The sequence below is a fragment of the Homarus americanus genome, unplaced genomic scaffold (assembly GCF_018991925.1).
Source record: "Homarus americanus isolate GMGI-L3 unplaced genomic scaffold, GMGI_Hamer_2.0 scaffold367, whole genome shotgun sequence".
Taxonomy (NCBI): domain Eukaryota; kingdom Metazoa; phylum Arthropoda; class Malacostraca; order Decapoda; family Nephropidae; genus Homarus; species Homarus americanus.
Window position 1 is genome coordinate 8,088,138 of NW_024743709.1, and position 20,928 is coordinate 8,109,065.

Below are 20,928 nucleotides of genomic sequence, written 5' to 3' on the forward strand. Positions count from 1 at the left end.
TCCTGGTAGGTGCAGGTGGGTAGGTGCAGGTGGGTACTAGTGGGCACAGGTGGGTACTAATGGGCACAGGTGGGTACTAATGGGCACAGGTGGCTACTAGTGGGCACAGGTGGGTACTAATGGGCACTGGTGGGTACTAATGGGTGCAGGTGTTTATCAAAGTAGTTTATACAGTGGTGAATGAACTCTCTCGTTTAATAGCGTGTGTGTGTGTGTGTGGCGTATATACCCTATAATGTACTTTTGTATATCTACCTGTATGATTATATATGTACGTTAAGTGCAGGTGAATTTATCAGTACCGGAATCTTGTGGTGTGGTATAGGTGAGGACATCCTGGGAGGGAACGAACTCATGTTTTTTGGCCAACGGAAAGAGAAGCAGAAGGTGGTGGTGCCTGGCGGAGTGGCTCACGTCTTCCTCTACTCCACTAACTCCACCTTCAACGCTACGGGCTTCACCATCACCTACAATATTACAGGTAAGACCCTACACCTTCAACGCTACGGACTTCACCATCACCTACAATATTACAGGTAAGACCCTACACCTTCAACGCTACGGGCTTCACCATCACCTACAATATTACAGGTAAGACCCTACACCTTCAACGCTACGGGCTTCACCATCACCTACAAAACGACAGGTAAGACCCTACACCTTCCTTCCTACACTGTAAGTATATAATGTGTTTATGTCGAGTTGGTAAGATATCTTAACCCCCATGAGTACGATGACGTTACTCCTCGATTACAATGATAGAGTATTCAAGGGGTTAAATCTTCTTACTCAAGGGGTTAAATCTTCTTACTCAAGGGGTTAAATCTTCTTACTCAAGGGGTTAAATCTTCTTACTCAAGGGGTTAAATCTTCTTACTCAAGGGGTTAAATCTTCTTACTCAAGGGGTTAAATCTTCTTACTCAAGGGGTTAAATCTTCGAACTCAAGGGGTTAAATCTTCGTAATCAAGGGGTTAAATCTTCGTATTCAAGGGGGTTCAAGCTTCGTATTCAAGGGGGTTCAAGCTTCGTAATCAAGGGGTTCAAGCTTCGTAATCAAGGGGTTCAATCTTCGTACTCAAGGGGTTCAATCTTCGTACTCAATGGTGTTACCACATAGTACAGGGTTAATCATCGTACACACATTATTATTATTATTATTATTATTATTATTATTATTATTATTATTATATGCTCTCTTTCTCTGACCTTCTTGACCTCGTTGATCCCCACAGAAGAGGTCACGACCCCGGCACCCATCACCACTACACCCACACCTATCTTACCTGACGCCTTTGTGCCAATCAACGGTATTCCCACCACTAAAGTAAGCTATTATGACTCTGTGTACCGTTATCTGTGTGTACCGTTGTCTGTGTGTACTGTTGTTTGTGTACCGTTGTATATGTTTACCCTTTTAGGTTTATCATTGTGTGTACCGTTATCTGTGTGTACCGTTCTGTGTATGTGTATTATTGTTTGTGTAAACGCCTTAGTTAAGGACGTTCAGGTGACGGGCAAGTCGAAGGGAATGATTGAAACCCGTCTTTTGACGCATTCAATATTTATTGATGTGATCAAAACCGGCAGACAACAAGGCGTTCATTAGTATTACATGGTGATCTATCTGATACATAATAAGTTAGTTTCACACAATTTATCTTAATTATAATTGATTATTGATTCCGCGTTGTCTTATTGCTCCAGATAAGGCAGGAACGAGTAGGCATAATTAGTCCACAATATTTCAGTACTGAGGGGTATGTCATCACTTTGGCTGTACTTACAAGTGCGGGTCAATGCGAACCAGTATGGTGTTCCAAAGGAAGATAGTTCTGTGTAAATTGTTCCAGTACAAAACTCGGCCAGGATTGAGAGTTGTTGTTCACCACTGCTAGCAGAGGGCCGGTCCTCACAGCATCACTTGAGGGGGCAGTCTCCTGGAGTCCAGGTGGCCACGCCGCCTTTTAAACCATACATTAACAGAGTCATGATCTCTTCTCCGTAAACACCGCCCACCCCCTAATCTTTGTTCGGGTAAGGCAGCAAAAACGTCAGCACTGACACTAGTGTTGACGCCAACGATGAAACACTCCCGGTGATGCCAGCACTTACGCTGCAAGGATATACCCTGGTGCAACACCGCTTCAGCCGCCACATTTGTCGAGGTAACAGGTCGCGTGGTGGACGGTGGGGGGCATCACTCGAGAGGGCGAACTGTGTCATGAGATCCATGACACCCTCTCAGCGCTCACGCCAGTGGTGATGTCACTCCCGGCGGTAAACACCGCCCCCCTCCCCCCCAGTCGCTACATCTGGTGTGGTAACAGGCCGCGTGTGGGGTGGGGGAGGCACATGGTTGTTGACACCAACGACAAAGCCAGCGGCGATAACAGTTTGCGTGTACCGTTTTAGGTGTACCGATATCTGTATGTACCGTTATCCATGTGTACCGATATATGTATGTACCGTTATGCGTGTACCGTTGATTTACTAGAGATAAAGTACTGTACGTGTCACTTAGAGCTGATATATTTTACCTGTATATATAACCAATAAATAGAACGAATTAATTTACCTGTTAATTAAATAAAGCAAATTAATAATTTACATGTTCAGACAAGAGTTAATCACTAGCTTAATTCACTAGCTTATCTACAGGAGCTATTTAATTTACGTGAAACTCTTGAGTCTATCCAAATGAGCTATTATATACCTGCCAATTCACTAGAGGTAAATTATCTGTTGAGACTAGTGCTATTTAATATATATATATATATATATAATTTATTATAGTTAATTAATTATATCTCCAGTGGAAAGATTATAACAGCTCCTTCACTCAAGCCATAGCGGGCATGTCTACCGACTACGTACACAATGTCTTAGGCTACGTTAATCAACCAAACATCACGTGAGTAATATTATGTCTGGGGGCTACATTACCTGTTATGTCTGGGGGCTACATTACCTGTTATGTCTGGGGGCTACATTACCTGTTATGTCTGGGGGCTACATTACCTGTTATGTCTGGGGGCTACATTACCTGTTATGCAGGGGCACCATTACCTGTGTATGTCTGAGGCTACCCCACCTGTGTATGTCTGGGGGCACTACATGCCTGTTATGTCTGGGGGCTACATCACCTGTTATCATAGGGGCTACACTTACCTGTTATGCTATGTCTGGGGGCTACACTTATGTCTAGGGGCTACACCTGTTATGTCTGGGGCTACACTTCTCTGTTATGTCTGGGGCTACGCCATCTGTATGTCTGAGGCTACATTACCTGTTATGTCTGGGGACTGCACATGCCTGTTGTGTCCTAGAGCCATTACATGTTATGTCTGGGGACTACACTGCCTGTTATGTCTGGGGCTACACTGCCTGTTATGTCTGGGGCTTACACTGCCTGTTATGTCTGGGGCTACATTGCCTGTGTTATGTGCAGGGGCTACATGCCTGTTATGTCTGGGGCTACACTGCCTGTTGTGTCCTGGGGACTACACTGCCTGTTATGTCTGGGGATTGCACTACCTGTGTATACAGGGGCTACATTACCTGTTATGTCTGGGGCCTGCACTACCTGTTATGTCTGGGGCTACGTACCTGTTATGTCTTGGGGGCTACACACTACCTGTTATGTCTGGGACTACATTACCTGTTATGTCTGGGGCTACACTGCCTGTGTTATGTCTGGGGAGCTACACTGCCTGTTATGTCTGGGGACTACACTGCCTGTTATGTCTGGGATTACACTACCTGCAGCATATGCAGGGCTACATGCCTGTGTTATGTCTGGGGCTACACACCTGTTATGTCTGGGGCTACACTACCTGTATGTCTGGGGCTACATTACCTGTTATGTCTGGGCTACCTGTTATGTCTGGGGACTACACTGCCTGTTATGTCTGGGGACTACACTGCCTGTTATGTCTGGGGACTACACTGCCTGTTATGTCTGGGGACTACACTACCTGTTATGTCTGGGGACTACACTGCCTGTTATGTCTGGGGACTACACTGCCTGTTATGTCTGGGGACTACACTGCCTGTTATGTCTGGGGACTACACTGCCTGTTATGTCTGGGGACTACACTACCTGTTATGCTATGTCTGGGGCTAAGTTACGTGTTATGATATATCTGAGGGTTAAATGGTGTGAACCCTTTAAGTACGATAACATAACCCCCTTGAGTACGGTTTAACTTTCTGAGTACAATTCAAAGTGTTAAGTTATCGTACTCAACAAGTTTAGCCCTCTTAAGTCTTCTTCCTTTAGGTGTTAAGTTATCGTACTGAAAGTGTTAAGTTATCGTACTAAAGGGGTTAAGTTATCGTACTAAAGGGGTTAAGTTATCGCACTCAAGGGGTTAAGTTATCGTACTCAAGGGGTTAAGTTATCGTACTAAAGGGGTTAAGTTATCGTACTAAAGGGGTTAATGGGATATACAATAAGCAGTCGATTTATGGTAAAGAAAGCAAGAATAACTTAGTGGTTTCATCGCAGTATCCTACTCAGCAGAAAGAGTCCTGCAGTAATGTGAGGGAGAATAAAGTCCTTCCCTCCTTCACAGATCCACCATGGTATTGATCCAAGACATCAAGTCCTGCAACCCCTTCAGATGCCAAAAGGACTGTGTGGCGTATGACTTCAGCATAGACTCGGACCTGTTCACCAAGTACACACTCGACCAGATGTTGAATACTGAGAGTCTACATCACTATATCACCCAGGTTAATGAGGGAAGTCAGGTAGGTTGGAGTGTAGGTTTTAATTACATTACTTAAAGTGAATTACCTGAAGATTAAGTGTGCCCTCTCTCTCCCCACCTTATTTCACCTGATGATTAGACACCTTATACACCTAGAGGGGATTAGGTTAGGTTAGGTTAGGTTAGGTTAGGTTCCATCGACATTAATCTGTGATCTTCCTTGTACCACAACTAAACCAAAAAAGTTCATTTGCTTCCTTAACACCATGACTCACTACATAACTACACAGACAAACCCAACACAATCGTTATACCCCCCCCCCCCGTAGTATATTAACCTACCATAAGGGAGATAAAAATAGGATGTGGTAGAAAGATTAATATTTGTTGGTGAAATAATAATAATAAAAAAATAAAAAACTTATATGAGAAAGACTTCAGAGTAAGAGATCGTTTGTGTTGGACAGATCTGTGAAGAGCACCCGACCATCTCGCTGACTAGGTACGTGGCAGTGCCTGTGTTTATCCTCATCTTCGGCATCGTTATTTCCGCCTTATTCTGGAAGTACAGCGAGAAGGGTTCCTTGACTGAGTGAGTACTGAGTGATAACATTCTTACACACTTAAGCATTGGAATACACTTACACGCTTAAACACTTATATATTTAAGACACTTATATTCTTAACTCAGACTTGAAAGATATGAAGATTGTGCGTTTGTCTTGTCCGTCTCCTCTCACTTCTACCCTCACACTGTCCCTCTCCTCTCACTTCTACCCTCACACTGTCCCTCTCCTCTCACTTCTACCCTCACACTGTCCCTCTCCTCTCACTTCTACCCTCACACTGTCCCTCTCCTCTCACTTCTACCCTCACACTGTCCCTCTCCTCACTTCTACCCTCACACTGTCCCTCCCTCTCACTTCTACCCTCCTGTCCCTCTCCTCTCACTTCTACCCCTCACACTGTCCCTCTCCTCTCACTTCTACCCTCACACTGTCCCTCTCCTCTCACTTCTACCCTCACACTGTCCCTCTCCTCTCACTTCTACCCTCACACTGTCCCTCTCCTCTCACTTCTACCCTCACAGTCTCTCGCCTCCCTCTGTCCCTCTCCTCTCACTTCTACCCTCACACTGTCCCTCTCCTCTCACTTCTACCCTCACACTGTCCCTCTCCTCTCACTTCTACCCTCACACTGTCCCTCTCCTCTCACTTCTACCCTCACACTGTCCCTCTCCCCTCACCCCTACCCTCACACTGACCACCTCCTCCACCTCTCCCTCCTCCAGGAAGCGCCTCAAGTACGAGACGGAGCAGCAGGATCGTTGGGATGACCAGAGGCGACGGTCTTCCGCTAACGCGTCTATCCTAGGTCTTGGACGGCCTGCATCCTTCGCATCCCGAGGATCTCGGAGTTCGATACCCTTCCCCAAGTCCAAAGGCGCCCAGGACTACGACTCGGATGACAATGTGGTATGTGTCCTTCACTGTTTGTTTTTCTGTCTATCTTTCTGTCTATCTATCTATCTGTCTGTCTGTCTGTCTGTCTGTCTGTCTGTGCCCTTACTTCTCTTCTCTTCTCTCCTCAGGGCTTCGACATGAGCGATTTCCGTGAATATGACCCCGACATGGGCACCGTTGACCCCACCCAGTTTGGCCTGGATAAAGGTTAGCCGAGTCATCATTTTTAAGGTCAGTAGAGTCATCATTTTAAAGGCTAGCCGAGTCATCACTTTTGAGGTTAGTTGAGTGATCACTTTAAGGTTAGTAGAATGATTACTTTTAGAATACACACACACACACACACACACACACACACACCACTGGCCTGTAATACCATCTCGTGGGAATTACTGAGGATGATCGTTATACAGGTGAGGGATGAGGATGAAGGGTGAGGATGGGTGGTGTGGATGAGTGGTGAGTGAGGATGAGGGGTGTGGATGAGTGTTGAGTGAGGATGGGGAATGAGGATGATGGGTGTGGATGAGAGGTGAGGATGATAGGTGAAGATGAGTGGTGTGGATGGGTGGTGAGGCTGAGAGGTGTGGATGAGGGGTGAGGATGAGAGGTGTGGATGAGGGGTGAGGATGAGTGTTGTGGGCGGATGATGAGAGGTGATGATGAGTGGTGAGGATGGAATGTGAGGATGAGTGGTGAGGATGAGTAGTGTGGATGAGTGGTGGGGATGAGAGGTGTGGATGGGTGGTGAGGATGAGAGGTGTGGATGGGTGGTGAGGAGTGCAGGAGTATATGATGTACAAAATATGTTGATTGATGTTGTGCTAATGTACATATAAATGACGTACTAACATGCTTGTACTTTTCTCCCTCCCTCCCACCACACTGTACTCCCGGGTGGTCCAGACTTCACCAGGGATCGGCAGGTGATGGGCTTCTACACCAACCAGGCCTTCGTGCCCGACGAGGAGGTCACCGTGTACCAACGAGACGGTCCTTCTCACAGTTTGGCCGACACAGACAGCGAGGACTCCAATGACGGTGGGGCCATCAGCTTCCGTGACTCCCAGAATAGCTTGAGGTGTGTGTGTGTCTCTCTCTCTCTCTTTCCTCTCAACGTCTTAAACTCTATCACAGAAAGTTAATAAAAAAACGTGAAGTCATACATAGAATACATAACTAACTTAAATTAGTTTCAATTCATATCTGTTTTTTACGGTTTGTCAGATATGTGCTTATATTCTCGATCAGTTTAATCTAAAATACGTCGTCGTTTTCCAGTAAGACACCACAAAGCCAGGTCGTGTCGGCAGACGTGCACACCGTCGACGATAACGAAGAAACGACGCTGTAAACCCTCCAGACGGTGCCACTCTTGTCCTAGGAGCTACAGTACTGGCTATGCACCTTAACCTCCCCTCGCACACCCTTCAGGGAACCTACTAACTCCTACAACCCACCATCTATCTGGCACAACCGTCCAGGGAGTGACTAACTGATCCATCTCCCACACCTAACGCGTCTCAGACTACACCTCTCACGGCCTTCACAGATTCGCCAGGGAACACTTCTCACACCAAGATGACGGTGCTCGGATCATCAACATGTCCCCACGAGGACCAGGAACAAAACTTAGTCAATAACTACGACACTACAAATATGGGCGAACTTCGTTAAAGCGATGACTGACAAATCATAGGTTGTGTGTTGGTGTTGTGTGTATCAAGGGACCTTCAGTAGCCCACATACAGCCCGAAGTGTCTTGTGATGTGTGTGGCGTTAAGATAGTATATTATCTTACACATGTGACTCTCTTATTAAAGCTACGGATTAGCTGTATGTGATTTATATGCCAATACTTTTATTACAAACTTTTATGTATAGCTTTAAGTTCATTACTGACACTGTACCTCACTGTAACTTACTGTACCCCCGTATTGTTCTCGCCCTTATCAATTAGTATTATATAAATATGGGTTAAGGACATATATTCATTATATACATTCTATCACCCAGACTATTGAGCATACAGCTACATAAGCATTTGTTCTGTCACACCTCCTAGGGTGGACAGCACATAAACATTTGTTGTTTCACACAGACTCAAGTTACAACCCATAAATATATGTCCCCAGGCCTCCGTGTGAGAGTAGGCCTGTGTAGTGTAGCCTTTATCTCTGTGTTGACGTAGTAAATTAACCCCCTCCCCCATACAACCAGACATAGAGAGGTCGGCTGGTTCACAGTTTCCCACAGTTCACAGTTCACAGCCAGACACCGTACCAAAGAGACGTGTTGTGAGCATAGCTTCCAGGCTGTATCTCTCTCTCTAATTATATCAGCTAATCACAAGCTAATAGCTAATGCTCAGTAGTCTGTAAACAAACAATTCTGTAACTACCAGAGTATCCAATATAACTAGAAAATCACCACGTGTGTTTACATTAAACCAAGGAACCACAAATGAAGATAACAGAACCTGTGTACACTTGTGTAACTTACAAGCTAAGATAATTACAAGTGTAACCCACGTGGGCTGGGACGATTCAAAGATTCAAACTACGACTGTATCAAAGGTGACACGCCGTGAGACTACCTATTATCTCACCCAGCTTCATCAAAGGTACTAGCGACTACCCTACACTCATTCATGCAAGTGTTAACAAGTGAGATCGTTTGATATCGAACCCCGGCCCAAACAGTATGTTTACTTATTGTTATACTGTGGAACAATAAATATGATAAAAAAAAAAACAATTGATCAGGTACAGTTATCGAATATATTTTTGTGTGTGTACTATTTCGTAAGATTAAAATAATTACACATTTGGTTCATTTAAGTTACTATGATGTTAAGTCACTCTTTCACTGATTACCTTTATATATTATAATAGATATATAAATATTGTACGTGTTTCCTTTACTATTGGTCCTACCGATACACTAATGATCAATTAGTTACGTATTAAAGATCATCTATTATAATTATTTTATTTAGTGAGAAATGCAATATTATGGGAGGAAAATCTCTTGATAATTACTATATGTGTATTGAGGTTATTCCCTGTTGGTGTTATTACATGTACTAATATTTACATAAATCGTAGTACAGAGTATTACATAATCAAAACACCGATCGACTCACCTGTGCTATAATGTATCCTATTATTACATGTATTGTAATTCGATACACAGGATGATACAAGCACGAAACACTATACTTATACATTGAGAACACAGTGCGATAAACTACTGAACAGGGGTTTATCAGTCACTAAGCTATTTTATGAGTCTAGTGTATTACGATCGGCAACACACACAGAGAAACTTTTATTTTATTACTTAAATTTCCGTAACACAGATTGTATATAATATCACCACGATGATAACATTAGATAAAAGACCGTACTGTGCTATGAGGTGAAGTTGGGGAACGGGTTGCAGTGTGTGTGTGTGTGTGTGTGTGAAGAGAGAGAGGGAGAGGTTGTGTTCCGACAGGTGTCTCAAAACAGAATGAATTCAGATGTTCGACGTACCGTATATTGAATATGTTGTTTACGATTTCTACTCAGGCGATCGTTGTCTGTAGAGGGCAGGTGTTTTGCAGCACAAGTGTTCAGTGTACTGTACATGTCTAATAAAACAACGTGACAGCTGTACATAACCTACCTTAAACCTGATCATTGTAATTGGGTGATCATTGTACAACTCAAACATTCACTGTACAACCCAAGCGTTCACTGTACAACTCAAGCGTTCACTGTACAACTCAAGCGTTCACTGTACAACTCAAGCGTTCACTGTACAACCCAAGCGTTCACTGTACAACTCAAGCGTTCACTGTACAACTCAAGCGTTCACTGTACAACTCAAGCCTTCACTGTACAACTTAAGCGTTCACTGTACAACTCAAGCGTTCACTGTACAACTCAAGATGCTCAAGATGATGTTCTTCTGTGCGCTGCTAACGGGTAAGTGTAGATTAGTCGGCCAGGGTGTAGATGTGTAGACCAGGGTGTAGATATGTTGGCCAGGGTGTAGATATGTTGGCCAGGGTGTAGATATGTTGGCCAGGGTGTAGATACGTTGGCCAGGGTGTAGATGTGTTGGCCAGGGTGTAGATGTGTAGACCAGGGTGTAGAATGTGTAGACCAGGGGTGTGTAGATATGTTGGCCAGGGTGTAGATATGTTGGCCAGGGTGGCCAGATATATGTTGGCCAGGGTGTAGATACGTTGGCCAGGTGTAGATATGTTGGCCAGGGGTGTAGATACGTTGGCCAGGGTGTAGATATGTTGGCCAGGTGTAGATATGTTGGGCTGTGGGTGTATGCGTTGGCCAGGTGTCAGGCCAGGGTGTGGCCAGGGTGTAGATATACCAGGGTGTAGATATGTTGGCCAGGGGGTGTGATGTGTGACCAGGGTGTAGATATGTTGGGGGTGTTGGCAATGTGGCAGGGTGTAGATATGTTGGCCAGGGTGTAGGCCAGGGTGTAGATATGTTGGCCAGGTGTAGATGCGTTGGCCAGGGTAGTGTGTAGACCAGGTGTAGATATGTTGGCCAGGGTGTAGATATGTTGGCCAGGGTGTAGATATGTTGGCCAGGGTGTGATATATGGGGGTGTAGATATGTAGCCAGGGGTGTAGGTTGGCAGATATGTTGGCCAGGGTGTAGATATGTTGGCCAGGGTGTAGATATGTTGGCCAGGGTGTAGATACGTTGGCAGGGTGTTTTGGCCCAGGTGTAGATGCCAGGGTACGTTGGCCAGGTGTAGATGCGTTGGCCAGGGTGTAGATGACAGGGTGTAGATGTGTAGACCTAGGTGTAGATATGTTGGCCAGGGTGTAGATGTGTAAGGGGGTGTAGATATGTTGGCCAGGTGTGTAGATATGTTGGCCAGGGTGTAGATATGTTGGCAGGGTGTAGATATGTTGGCCAGGGTGTAGATATGTTGGCCAGGGTGTAGATATGTTGGCCAGGGTGTAGATATGTTGGCCAGGTGTAGATAGATAGTTGGGGTGTAGATATGTTGGCCAGGTGTAGATATGTTGGCTGGGGTGTAGATATAACAGGGTGTAGATATGGCCAGGGTAGATATGTTGGCCAGGGTGTAGATATATATGTTGGCCAGGTGTAGATATGTTGGCCAGGGTGTAGATGTGTAGACCAGGTGTAGATACGTTGGCAAGGGTGTAGATATGTTGGCCAGTAGATGTTATAGATTGGCCAGGGTGTAGATATATAAGGGTGTAGATATGTTGGCCAGGGTGTAGATATGTTGGCTTTTTAAACTATTACTGACTATTTTGTAATTTATACTGTATGATCTTCCTCACACACCTCTTGAATAATACCGATCACCTTCCTATATCTCCCATGATCTTCCTCACACCTGTCAGAATCTTTTTCAGATCTCTCCACGCCTGTCAAGAATGTCCTCACACCTCTCAACATCTGTCAAGATCTTCTTCACACCCCTCTACACCTATCAAGATCTTCCTCACACCCCTCTACACCTGTCAAGATCTTCCTCACACCCCTCCACACCTGTCAGAATCTTCATACCTACTCATTATTGTCAGTATCTCCCAAACTGTTAGTATCTTTCTCATAACCCTCAACATATTTCAGTCTCACTCACAACCCTTCACAAAGATCAAATAAAAAAAATGACAGGACCCTTTTGACATTTTTCCACGTCTTACATGATTAACTGAAATCTGTATTTTTCAGCTGGGGTCCTTGTGGTCAGCTCATTAACAGGTGAGAATAAGAACGCTAGCACCTGGTCGTTCAACCCCTCACTCCTTCCCACTGGGGCCAATACGTCCTCTCCTGCCTCACGGACAGCGATACAGCACCCAAACCACCCCACAGGAAGCAGGCAATTCCAGGTAGAGAGAGAGAGAGAGAGAGAGAGAGAGAGAGAGAATGTGTGTGTGTGTGTGTGTGTGTGTGCGTGTGTGTTTTAAGGTTTCTCTGATTATACAGTATCTGAATTCTGTCAAAAGTAAGAACCATTTAAGAAGAACATAAGAACATAAGAATGGAGGAAACTGCAGCGGGCCGATTGGCCCATACTGGGCAGTCCCGTTTACACCCAACCCCTATTGCTCATATAAGCATCCAACCTATGTTTGAAGCTATTCAGCGTATTCGAGTTAATGATGATATTTGGTAACTTGTTCCATTCATCCACTACTCTGTTTCCAAACCAGTGTTTACCTATTTCACGCCTAAATCTAAATTTGTCTAATTTAAAACCATTGTTACGAGTTAAGCTCCTGGTTGGATAGTTTGGAGTACCTTTGTATTAATCCTTTGTTTAGCCCTGCCTTCCACTTATACACACTCTATCAGGTCGCCCCTCGCTCTACGTCTCTCGAAGGAGTGCAAATTAAGATGTTGTAACCTGTCTCTATACTCAAGGTTCCTAATGCCCGGGATTAGTCTTGTCATTCTCCTCTGAATTCTTTCCAATGATTCTATATCCATCCTGTAATACGGTGACCAGAACTGAACTGCGTAATCCAGGTGTGGTCTCACAAGCACAAGATACAGTTTTAGGATGACCTCGCTAGTCTTGTAACTAACACTCCTTTGTATGAACCAAAGTACTTTATTAGCCTTGTTACGAGCAAAAACACATTGTTTACTTGGCTTAAGGTTCCTGCTTATCATTACTCCTAAATCTCTCTCGCAGTCGGATTTCTCTATGGCATCGTTGTTCATCTGGTATCTGGTTTCCCTGTTTACATCTCCTATACTGAGCACTTTACATTTGTCGACGTTGAATTTCATCTGCCATTTTTCAGACCATTCGAAAAATTTGTTTAAATCTTCCTGTAGTTTTGCCGAGTCCTCGTCAGATTTAATAACACGTCCTATTTTAGTGTCATCAGCAAATTTGCTTATGTTGCTGTCTATGCCGATATCTATGTCGTTTATGTATATAATAAATAATAATGGTCAAAGTACTGAGCCTTGGGGAACTCCACTTGTGACGTTGCTCCAATGGGACTTAGTGCCATTAATGCTCACTCGCTGTTTCCTGTCCTGTAACCACACCCTAATCCATTTAAGGATATTACCTTTGATGCCATGTGCTTCTACCTTTCTAATTAGTCTTTCGTGGGGGACTCTGTCGAAGGCTTTGCTAAAGTCGAGATATACCACATCATAATTGTGCCCCTCGTCCACCGATTCGAAAACTAATGAAAAGAATGTTAATAGATTAGTTAGACATGAACGTCCGCTTGTGAAGCCATGCTGGGAATCATTGATCAATCCGTGCTTCTCCAGGTGATTTTGAATAGAGTTTGAAATGATTTCTTCCAGTAATTTGCCTACTATTGATGTTAGATTGATTGGGCGGTAGTTAGAGGATAGTGATCTATCCCCTTCTTGAAAATCGGTATTACATTCGCTATCCTCCAGGATTCTGGGTACTACACCTGTTTTAAATGACATGCTTAAACAATTTGCTATGGGCATACTAAGCACTTTTCCTTACATTCCTTAATACTCTGGCAACATCTAATCGGGGCCAGGTGACTATCAGGCTTTAGTTTGTCTATTTGCTCACTAACATCAAGCTTACTAGTCACTACTATCTCGCTTAATTTGTTTTCTTCACTATCTCTGTTGTGAGTTTGTATCATGTTTAAATTTTCGTAGAAAACTGTTGTGTAACATTTATTCAAATTTACGTTTATTTCTTCGCTTCGCATTTCAGTAAGCTCAGAGTATATCTGACAGTATTGTCCAATCTTTTCTCGTGTTTTAGTTTGATACATTTAGAATCTTGGGTTTGTTCGCCTCCTTTACATTCCAATCATTATTCTCCTGGCTTCTTTTTGCCATTTAAACTCCAACTCGCCAATACTCCTATAATAACCTTATAAATTTATTGCTAATTTATCCTTCTACCCATAGCCTTCCTTTGGCCAATGATGTTCTTTTAAATAACGACGGCCAGGCTGCCATATTCGATCTGAGCTTTTTGTGTGGTATATTTGCCTTGTGCATTAAGTAATCACACTATTTAAATTGTCGAACTCGGCAATCTCAGAGATCTCGTTATCAGGTTCGTGTCATCTGTCAGGTTCACACCCAAGCGCGACACCTCTCTCTCAGCTGCCTTTTTAAACTGTCAAAGTCGGCCTTCTGAAATCTGGCATTTTAGTGGAATTTTCTCACGCTCGCCCTGGAAAATCTAACTGGAATCTAATTTCTTTGTGATTTATGCTTGTGCCTGTCTCTACCCTCGGACATTAAGCACGAGGTTTCTCTGCTGATGAACTAAATCGAAAGATTATTCCGGTGGGTTCGGTTATATGTTGACTTAGAAAACAGTCCTGGATCGTCTCGAGAAAATCCTCTGATTCTGAGTTACCTGTAAGGTCAGTCCATGCAACATTTTCCTTCAATTACTCTCAGGAACCCCGCAACCACAAGAGAAAGGGCACCTTCCCCTTAAGAACTCCTCTAAACAACAATAAGAGGAACTCCTGACCTGGGTGTTCTCTGTGATGACCCCTAGCCAAGAGAATCCCTCTCCCTCCGTCACCTCCTCCGACTTAATAATCAGGAGTTGTGTTCCCCCAACAGAGAGAGTCGAAAGTGAACGTGGCGGTGTTGACCAACATCTCCGGAACCATCAGTATCCAGAGCAATACCTCCAGCGAGTATCTGCCTGGAGGGGAGTGGCTCTGGATCATCGACCTGGGCTCTGACGATGAGTACTCCATTGACCTTAACGTGACCTACCTCGACTTGCGCTCTACCCACGTCATCCACGACAAAAACGCCAGCGGTCACTCGTACACTACGGGGGATTTCATGATGGTGGGGGCAGGTGAGTGATACTTAAATGTGTTTTTTTTTTTTTTTAGTTTTTCCAAGCACCTTCAAATGGTGGCGTTTACTTAGATATCAATTACCGGTATGTTTTCACCGCCTTCAGCAAGTGGTATTGCTGCCGGATTACGAGGTAGCATTATTTCAGGCAGGCGATACTTGTAGTTGACGCAATCAGGATATTTACACCTGGTGGAGAATTCAATTTGATCTTGTTGATAAGGTTTTTTGATAACGTGAGGCGAGAGATCACCGAGACCAAAAAAAATACATATTTCGCTAGCGTTGTGTCGTCGACCAGGTAACACAGGGATCTATCTCTAACAGTAATACTATCCTTTGATGTTCTGGTTTAGAGATCTATTAATAACCATCTAATCTACCGTCTGCCTAGGAGACTCTCTGCTGTCAGGGAGCCAAGAGGTGTTCTTCTACGGGTTGAGGAAGAGGCTCAAGAGCGTCCACATCTTAGGTCCTGTCGGGCATGTGTACCTCCGTACCCACCTGCTACCCGACCTTGACCCTCACGCTGTTTACGGCTTCCAACTCGACTACACCCGTACTGGTTAGTTTTCATTACCTTACGACCCTCACATAACATACACCTTATTTAAGTTTAGAAACACCTACTCTAATAAAATTACTGTTTGGTACTGTGTTAGGTAATGTGTGGCCGTGTGTAGGAGTGGATAGCATGTTGTCTAAAGCAGGTCTATGGCGTTACTATACTGGTGGGAGAGTAGGAGAGAGACGGGTTCACTACAGAGCTATACAAGGGCCTTGTTGTGGAAGAAGGACACCATAGAGAACATTTTAACGGCAAATAATGGTAAAATCGCTGTTGATCTCGGCTCTGGCCTATCTGTGCCAGGCAGGAAAATACTTATAGGAGAAAATAACACTTAAACAAAAGAAAAAAAAACAAGATTCTATACAATCGTGATTGAAAAAAGTTGACGTCGACAGATGTCTTTCTCTGTCTGTCCAATAATTCATCTATATACGTGTGCTTTGTGTTACAGGTGAGGTAAGTACAGTTCCCACTGGCTCCACCACCACCACCCTCCCCATCCCTCCTGACGTCTACAATGTCAGCGCCTGGGTCGCCCTCAACGGTCTCACTCCTGAAGAAGTAAGTATATCCGTAAAGGTATATCCAGTATAACCACTCTCTCTTTGGGTCATCCTTAACAATATACCAAATGAGAACGTGGATATATCTCCTTGAAGGTATAATAAGGATAACCGATCTCTGAGTCACGCTTAAAGATATACCAACTGATGGATTCGGTATATCTTATGAGAAGTATATCAGGAAGTAACCTTAATACCAGTGTACAACTCACATACGTGTTCGTGTAGGGGTGGAAGGAGACGTACCAGCTCCGGGTGAGGGAGGCAGTGGCTGGCATGACCTCAGAGTATGTCGCTAAGGAACAACTCCAGCTGACGGAGGACATCACGTGAGTACCCAACCCACCAAGATGAATAGGTTAGGTTAGATATGATATGGATAAGTTAGATTAGGCTAAGTCAATGAATAAGGACTCAAGTATAGCGTTTATAGAGAGGCCTGGCGCAGTTAACACGAATATTAAACATGGGCATAACGAAGAACATGCCAACTGTGTGTGCGTGTGTGTGTGTGTGGGTAAACTAACCTACAGTACCTTGTGTGTTGTATGCAGGTGGAGGAGTGTGATGGTGCTAGACGTAAAGACCTGCCACCCCCAGTACTGCTGGAGCCGGTGCGTGGCCTACAACATCTCCCTCCACGCCTTCCTCGCCGACACCGACGAGAGGGTCTTCACCAGTTCCCTTCTCACCACGATCTTCGCCACCACCTCCAACCACCACTACTGGACAAACATGCCGGAGTCTTGTCAGGTACAGAACACAACACTAATTATCTCGAGTACAAAACACAACACACTGTAGTTATCTCGAGTACAAAACACAACACACTGTAGTTATTTCAGGTACAGAAGACAACACACTGTAATCAAGTCAGGTAACTAATAAGCAAAACCTCCCTTTAACAACAGACTTTGAAGAGAGAGTGAGAGTGGTGTTTTGGTCTCAAATTTTGACGTGGGTGTGAGAGATTGAAACAGGTGTGTTGTGGTGGTTTAACGAGACACACGTTGTCCCCACAGGTGTGCAAGGAGAGCTCGTTGATGGTGTTGAAGGAGGTCAACTCGTGGGGTATGATCATAGGGGTGTTGGCGCTGGCCTCCGCTATAACACTCGTCGCCTGTATTGCTCAACGGAAGATAGACTATGGATTGTGAGTAGACAGACAGACAGACAGACAGACAGACAGACACAGACTCGCTTTGGTTTATTTGCGAAGGAAAAAAAAGAGGAAATCTGTTTGTTTACAAGTGTCATTTCTTTATGTGAAGTTAATTGTAGTTTTTTCTTCCTTCCCTTTAATCATGCCCCCCCTCTCCCTTCCTTTCAACCATACCCCGCCTTTCTTTCCTGCCAATCCTATTTCCCTCCTCCCTTCTTCCTCACTCCTTCCTTCTTTCCAACTTTCTATTCACTCCTTCCTAATTCATTTCTTCCTTCCAAACCTACCTCCATCCCTCCTCCTATTCAATCCTTCCTCCCTCCTTCCCTCACTCCAGACGCCGGAAAGAGTTCCTGAAGAGACAGCGGGAGATTGAGGAGGAGAGGAGAAGGAGGTCATCGGGAGAGCTGTCAACACTAGGTCTGGGAGGTTCCCTGGCCTCCAGGACCTCTCGCCGCCATTCCCTCCCCTTCCCTATGAAGAGGACCGACTCTCAAACTAATGACGATGACGTTGACGATGACCCTATGGTGAGTACTGGGGACTGTTGGGGGTGTACTATGTGTGTATTGGGTATGTATTCAGGTCTTGAGGGTGTTGGGGTGTACTAGAGGTGTGTAATGGGGTGTTGGGCGTGTACTAGGTGTGGGTGTGTAGGATAGCTTCAAACATAGGTTGGACGGATATATGAGCAATAGGGGTTGGGTGTAAACGGGACTGCCCAGTATGGGCCAATAGGCCCGCTGCAGTCTCCTCCATTCTTATGTTCTTATGTATTGGGGTGTTGGGGGTGTACTAGAGATGTGTTAGGTTAAGTGGAGATAATATTATTTTTGCTTGAACTGACTCACACGCCAAAAAACCACGTGACGTCAAAAAGATCTCATGTGACATCAAAAAGACCGTGTAGCGTCAAAAAGGCCTCATGTGACGTCAACAAACCTCCTGTGGCGTTAAAAAGACCTCAAGTGACGTAAAAAACCTAATATAACATCAAAAAGACCATGTGACGTCAAAAAGACCTTATATGACGTCAAAAAATTCATGTGACATCAAAACAGACCGTGACATCCAAAACAATGCATGTGTGAGATTAAAGGAACCCAGGTAATCTAAGACTCCAGCCTACCTAACTTAACCCAACCCAAACCCAAATTAACCAAACCCAGCCCAGCCCAGCCCAGCCTAACCTAACCTAACCTAACCTACTTTACAGTACTATGATGACTACCAAGAGTACGAGCCAGATCTCATCATCCTGCCAGGAGTAACTAACGAGGAAGGTGAGTCATTGATTGATTGATGGAGGGAATGATTGATTGATTGATTATGTGATAAGGTGGTTGATGGATTGATTGAAGGACGCAGTGATTGAGGGAGTTAATGATTGACTGATTGATTAAATTAATATTCCGAGAAGATGAGAGAGAGAGAGAGAGAGAGAGAGAGACTGATTACATAAGCCAAGTATCTCTCGGTCTCTCACACAGTCAAAACGAAGAATCCGGTGAAAGGCTACACGAACTCGGCCTTCGAGGACGTCCCACTCTCCCTCGACTCAGACAGCGAGGATCCAGATGCCATCAACTTCCAGCAGTCGTCCAGGTCAGTTTGGTTAGGTTAGGTTGTATAAAATTAGGTTAGGTTTGGTTAGGTATTGTCAAAAGAAGCTGTTGAATGTTGAGATAATATTTAACAAAGGTCTACGACATTATGGATGAGGACTTGACCCCCTCCATTACCTTCAACAGATTTTATAGATTTTTTACAGATTGCCCCAGAGGGGGCTAGTTTATTGGGCACCCCCTTACATCCTGTGCAAGGTGAAGCGCAGAAGCGTTTACAGTGCCCAACTGGGAAGCATGCGGAGTTCATGCTTGCCTTTATGACTCATGCATTAAGGGCGTGGAAGCCTGAAGAATCATGGGTTTTGTCAGCAAGTTACATAAAGTGACAGAATGATGAGTGTGTGTGGGGGGGGAGGTGGGGGGGAATTCCCGGTACATTTCATCTGTTTATAGCAAAGCGTGGCAGGTCCCTAATAATGTCAAGTGCCAGGCCTGTGACTAGGAGGAGGGATTACCTTTAACCTACAGCCTTAACACCTCTACTATGACCCCAGATTTGACCCCATACCCTTGACGCCAGCTTTGACCCATTCCAACCTCTTAACCCTGACCATGACGCTAAACGTCGACTACTCTACTCCCTAATTCAGCAACCGATATTTAGTTTTGTTTATGCCGAAATAAGTAAGTGTTCCTTACATCAGAGCATGAAACAAGGTCCTGTCTGTCTGTCTGTCTGTCTGTCTCTTAATTATTGTTCTCCCGTTCATTATATTAAGACACTGAACACGAAATGAGTTTTTGCATGTGTAAGTATGTCTGTCTCTATGTGTGTCTGAGGTAATGTCTTTTTCTTCTTTCTCTCTTCATTCTTATATCAGTGTTTAGTAAAAACTTTATTTCTTCTAACCTACAGGACAACTAGGATCGCCACGGTTGATATCCATGCTCACACCACCACGGAGTCGGCCCTCTGAGTCGGCCCTCTCAGTCAGCTACCTACCTACTCACGCCAGGTCGCCAGGCCAAAGCATTTATTTTATTGATTGCCTTTGTTTTCAGATGATTTAACGTTGAATATCATAATCATTTACTCATCTTCTATCTGTACCAACCGTTCATTCCTCACCTTGATTTAACTGTTGAGAAGTTGCTGTGAAGTGAGGTGGGGGTTTCAACATCCTGTGATCACCACAGCCACAGTTGGAAGATGCGAGTGTTGACGGACCACAGACACACACACCAACCAGTGACACAGAAGTGCTCTGAAATGATCAACAGTTATTTCTTTGCCAATCTGTCACACTGTGTTTACTTGTTACTGCAGAACTTGAGTCTGAGAAATCATTTACCTATGGAGCTAATACTTAAGAACTATACCTGTTGACCCGCCATCATTACGGGTTAGGTTGAGTCATTTTCTGGAATTATCCAAAAATTGTACGACAATAATTCCATGTGACTAAAATTATATAAAATTTTAGTTATCATGTATTAGTGAGTGTCATGTATGCCGGTACATTTATTAGAGCCAACATTGAATAAATAAAGTATCAATATAACATCATGGAAGCGCGTCTTTACTTAACTTACTAACAATATATGAATAAATTTGGTCATCGTGCCTATAAACTTTAATTGATGAAACCTAAATACCTACAACAACATCAACAGCGTATAATAAGGAGAGATGAGAGTAACACGTACATAAACACATTGTTTGGTGTAATAAAAGAGGTAAGCTATTATAATGTGTGAGGGAGAGAAAGAGAGAGAGAAGCAAGCAACTTACTCTAAAGTCAATTATAGATCCATGACCTTACGACAGTGACACAAGGGACTACACTATGCCTCGACAGTATCACCTAACAGTTTATATGTAACTTCAAGCAGATAACACGACACAGTTTTTGATAGACGGTGAAGTGTGTGTGTGTGTGTGTGTGAGAGATGGTCTACCTTCTATGACCGCCGAACAGAGAATAACCCAGCCAGATGCTCCACCAAACATGAACCCTAAGACACACCT

General features: G+C 44.2%; 2 protein-coding genes across 2 annotated transcripts; both read left to right on the forward strand.

The window, feature by feature from the left end:
* Positions 1-50: 50 nt before the first annotated feature.
* Positions 51-8,396, forward strand: LOC121877344. The gene is made up of 9 exons (XM_042383054.1): positions 51-481; positions 1,235-1,326; positions 2,816-2,913; positions 4,577-4,754; positions 5,182-5,306; positions 6,006-6,189; positions 6,306-6,384; positions 7,084-7,258; positions 7,459-8,396. The coding sequence occupies exons 1-9, from the start codon at positions 355-357 to the stop codon at positions 7,529-7,531; spliced, it is 1,131 nt and encodes a 376-aa protein (XP_042238988.1). The 5' UTR covers positions 51-354; the 3' UTR covers positions 7,532-8,396.
* Positions 8,397-9,585: 1,189 nt separating this feature from the next.
* On the forward strand, positions 9,586-20,315 carry LOC121877371. The gene is made up of 12 exons (XM_042383106.1): positions 9,586-10,148; positions 11,910-12,070; positions 14,787-15,033; positions 15,430-15,600; positions 16,058-16,167; positions 16,398-16,498; positions 16,724-16,922; positions 17,192-17,322; positions 17,669-17,861; positions 18,548-18,614; positions 18,822-18,936; positions 19,816-20,315. Exons 1-12 carry the CDS (start codon positions 10,112-10,114, stop codon positions 19,874-19,876), a joined length of 1,593 nt encoding a protein of 530 aa, XP_042239040.1. The 5' UTR covers positions 9,586-10,111; the 3' UTR covers positions 19,877-20,315.
* The last annotated feature ends 613 nt before the right edge of the window (positions 20,316-20,928 follow it).

Excerpts from the sequence above, each read along its gene's own strand:
- LOC121877344 (XM_042383054.1), top strand. The coding sequence starts at position 355 with ATGTTTTTTGGCCAACGGAAAGAGAAGCAGAAGGTGGTGGTGCCTGGC. Across the intron at positions 5,307-6,005 it reads GAGAAGGGTTCCTTGACTGA|GAAGCGCCTCAAGTACGAGA; the intron begins GTGAGTACTGAG and ends TCCCTCCTCCAG. Across the intron at positions 6,385-7,083 it reads CCAGTTTGGCCTGGATAAAG|ACTTCACCAGGGATCGGCAG; the intron begins GTTAGCCGAGTC and ends CGGGTGGTCCAG.
- LOC121877371 (XM_042383106.1), top strand. The coding sequence starts at position 10,112 with ATGCTCAAGATGATGTTCTTCTGTGCGCTGCTAACGG. Across the intron at positions 16,168-16,397 it reads ACGGTCTCACTCCTGAAGAA|GGGTGGAAGGAGACGTACCA; the intron begins GTAAGTATATCC and ends GTGTTCGTGTAG. Across the intron at positions 17,862-18,547 it reads ACGTTGACGATGACCCTATG|TACTATGATGACTACCAAGA; the intron begins GTGAGTACTGGG and ends CCTACTTTACAG.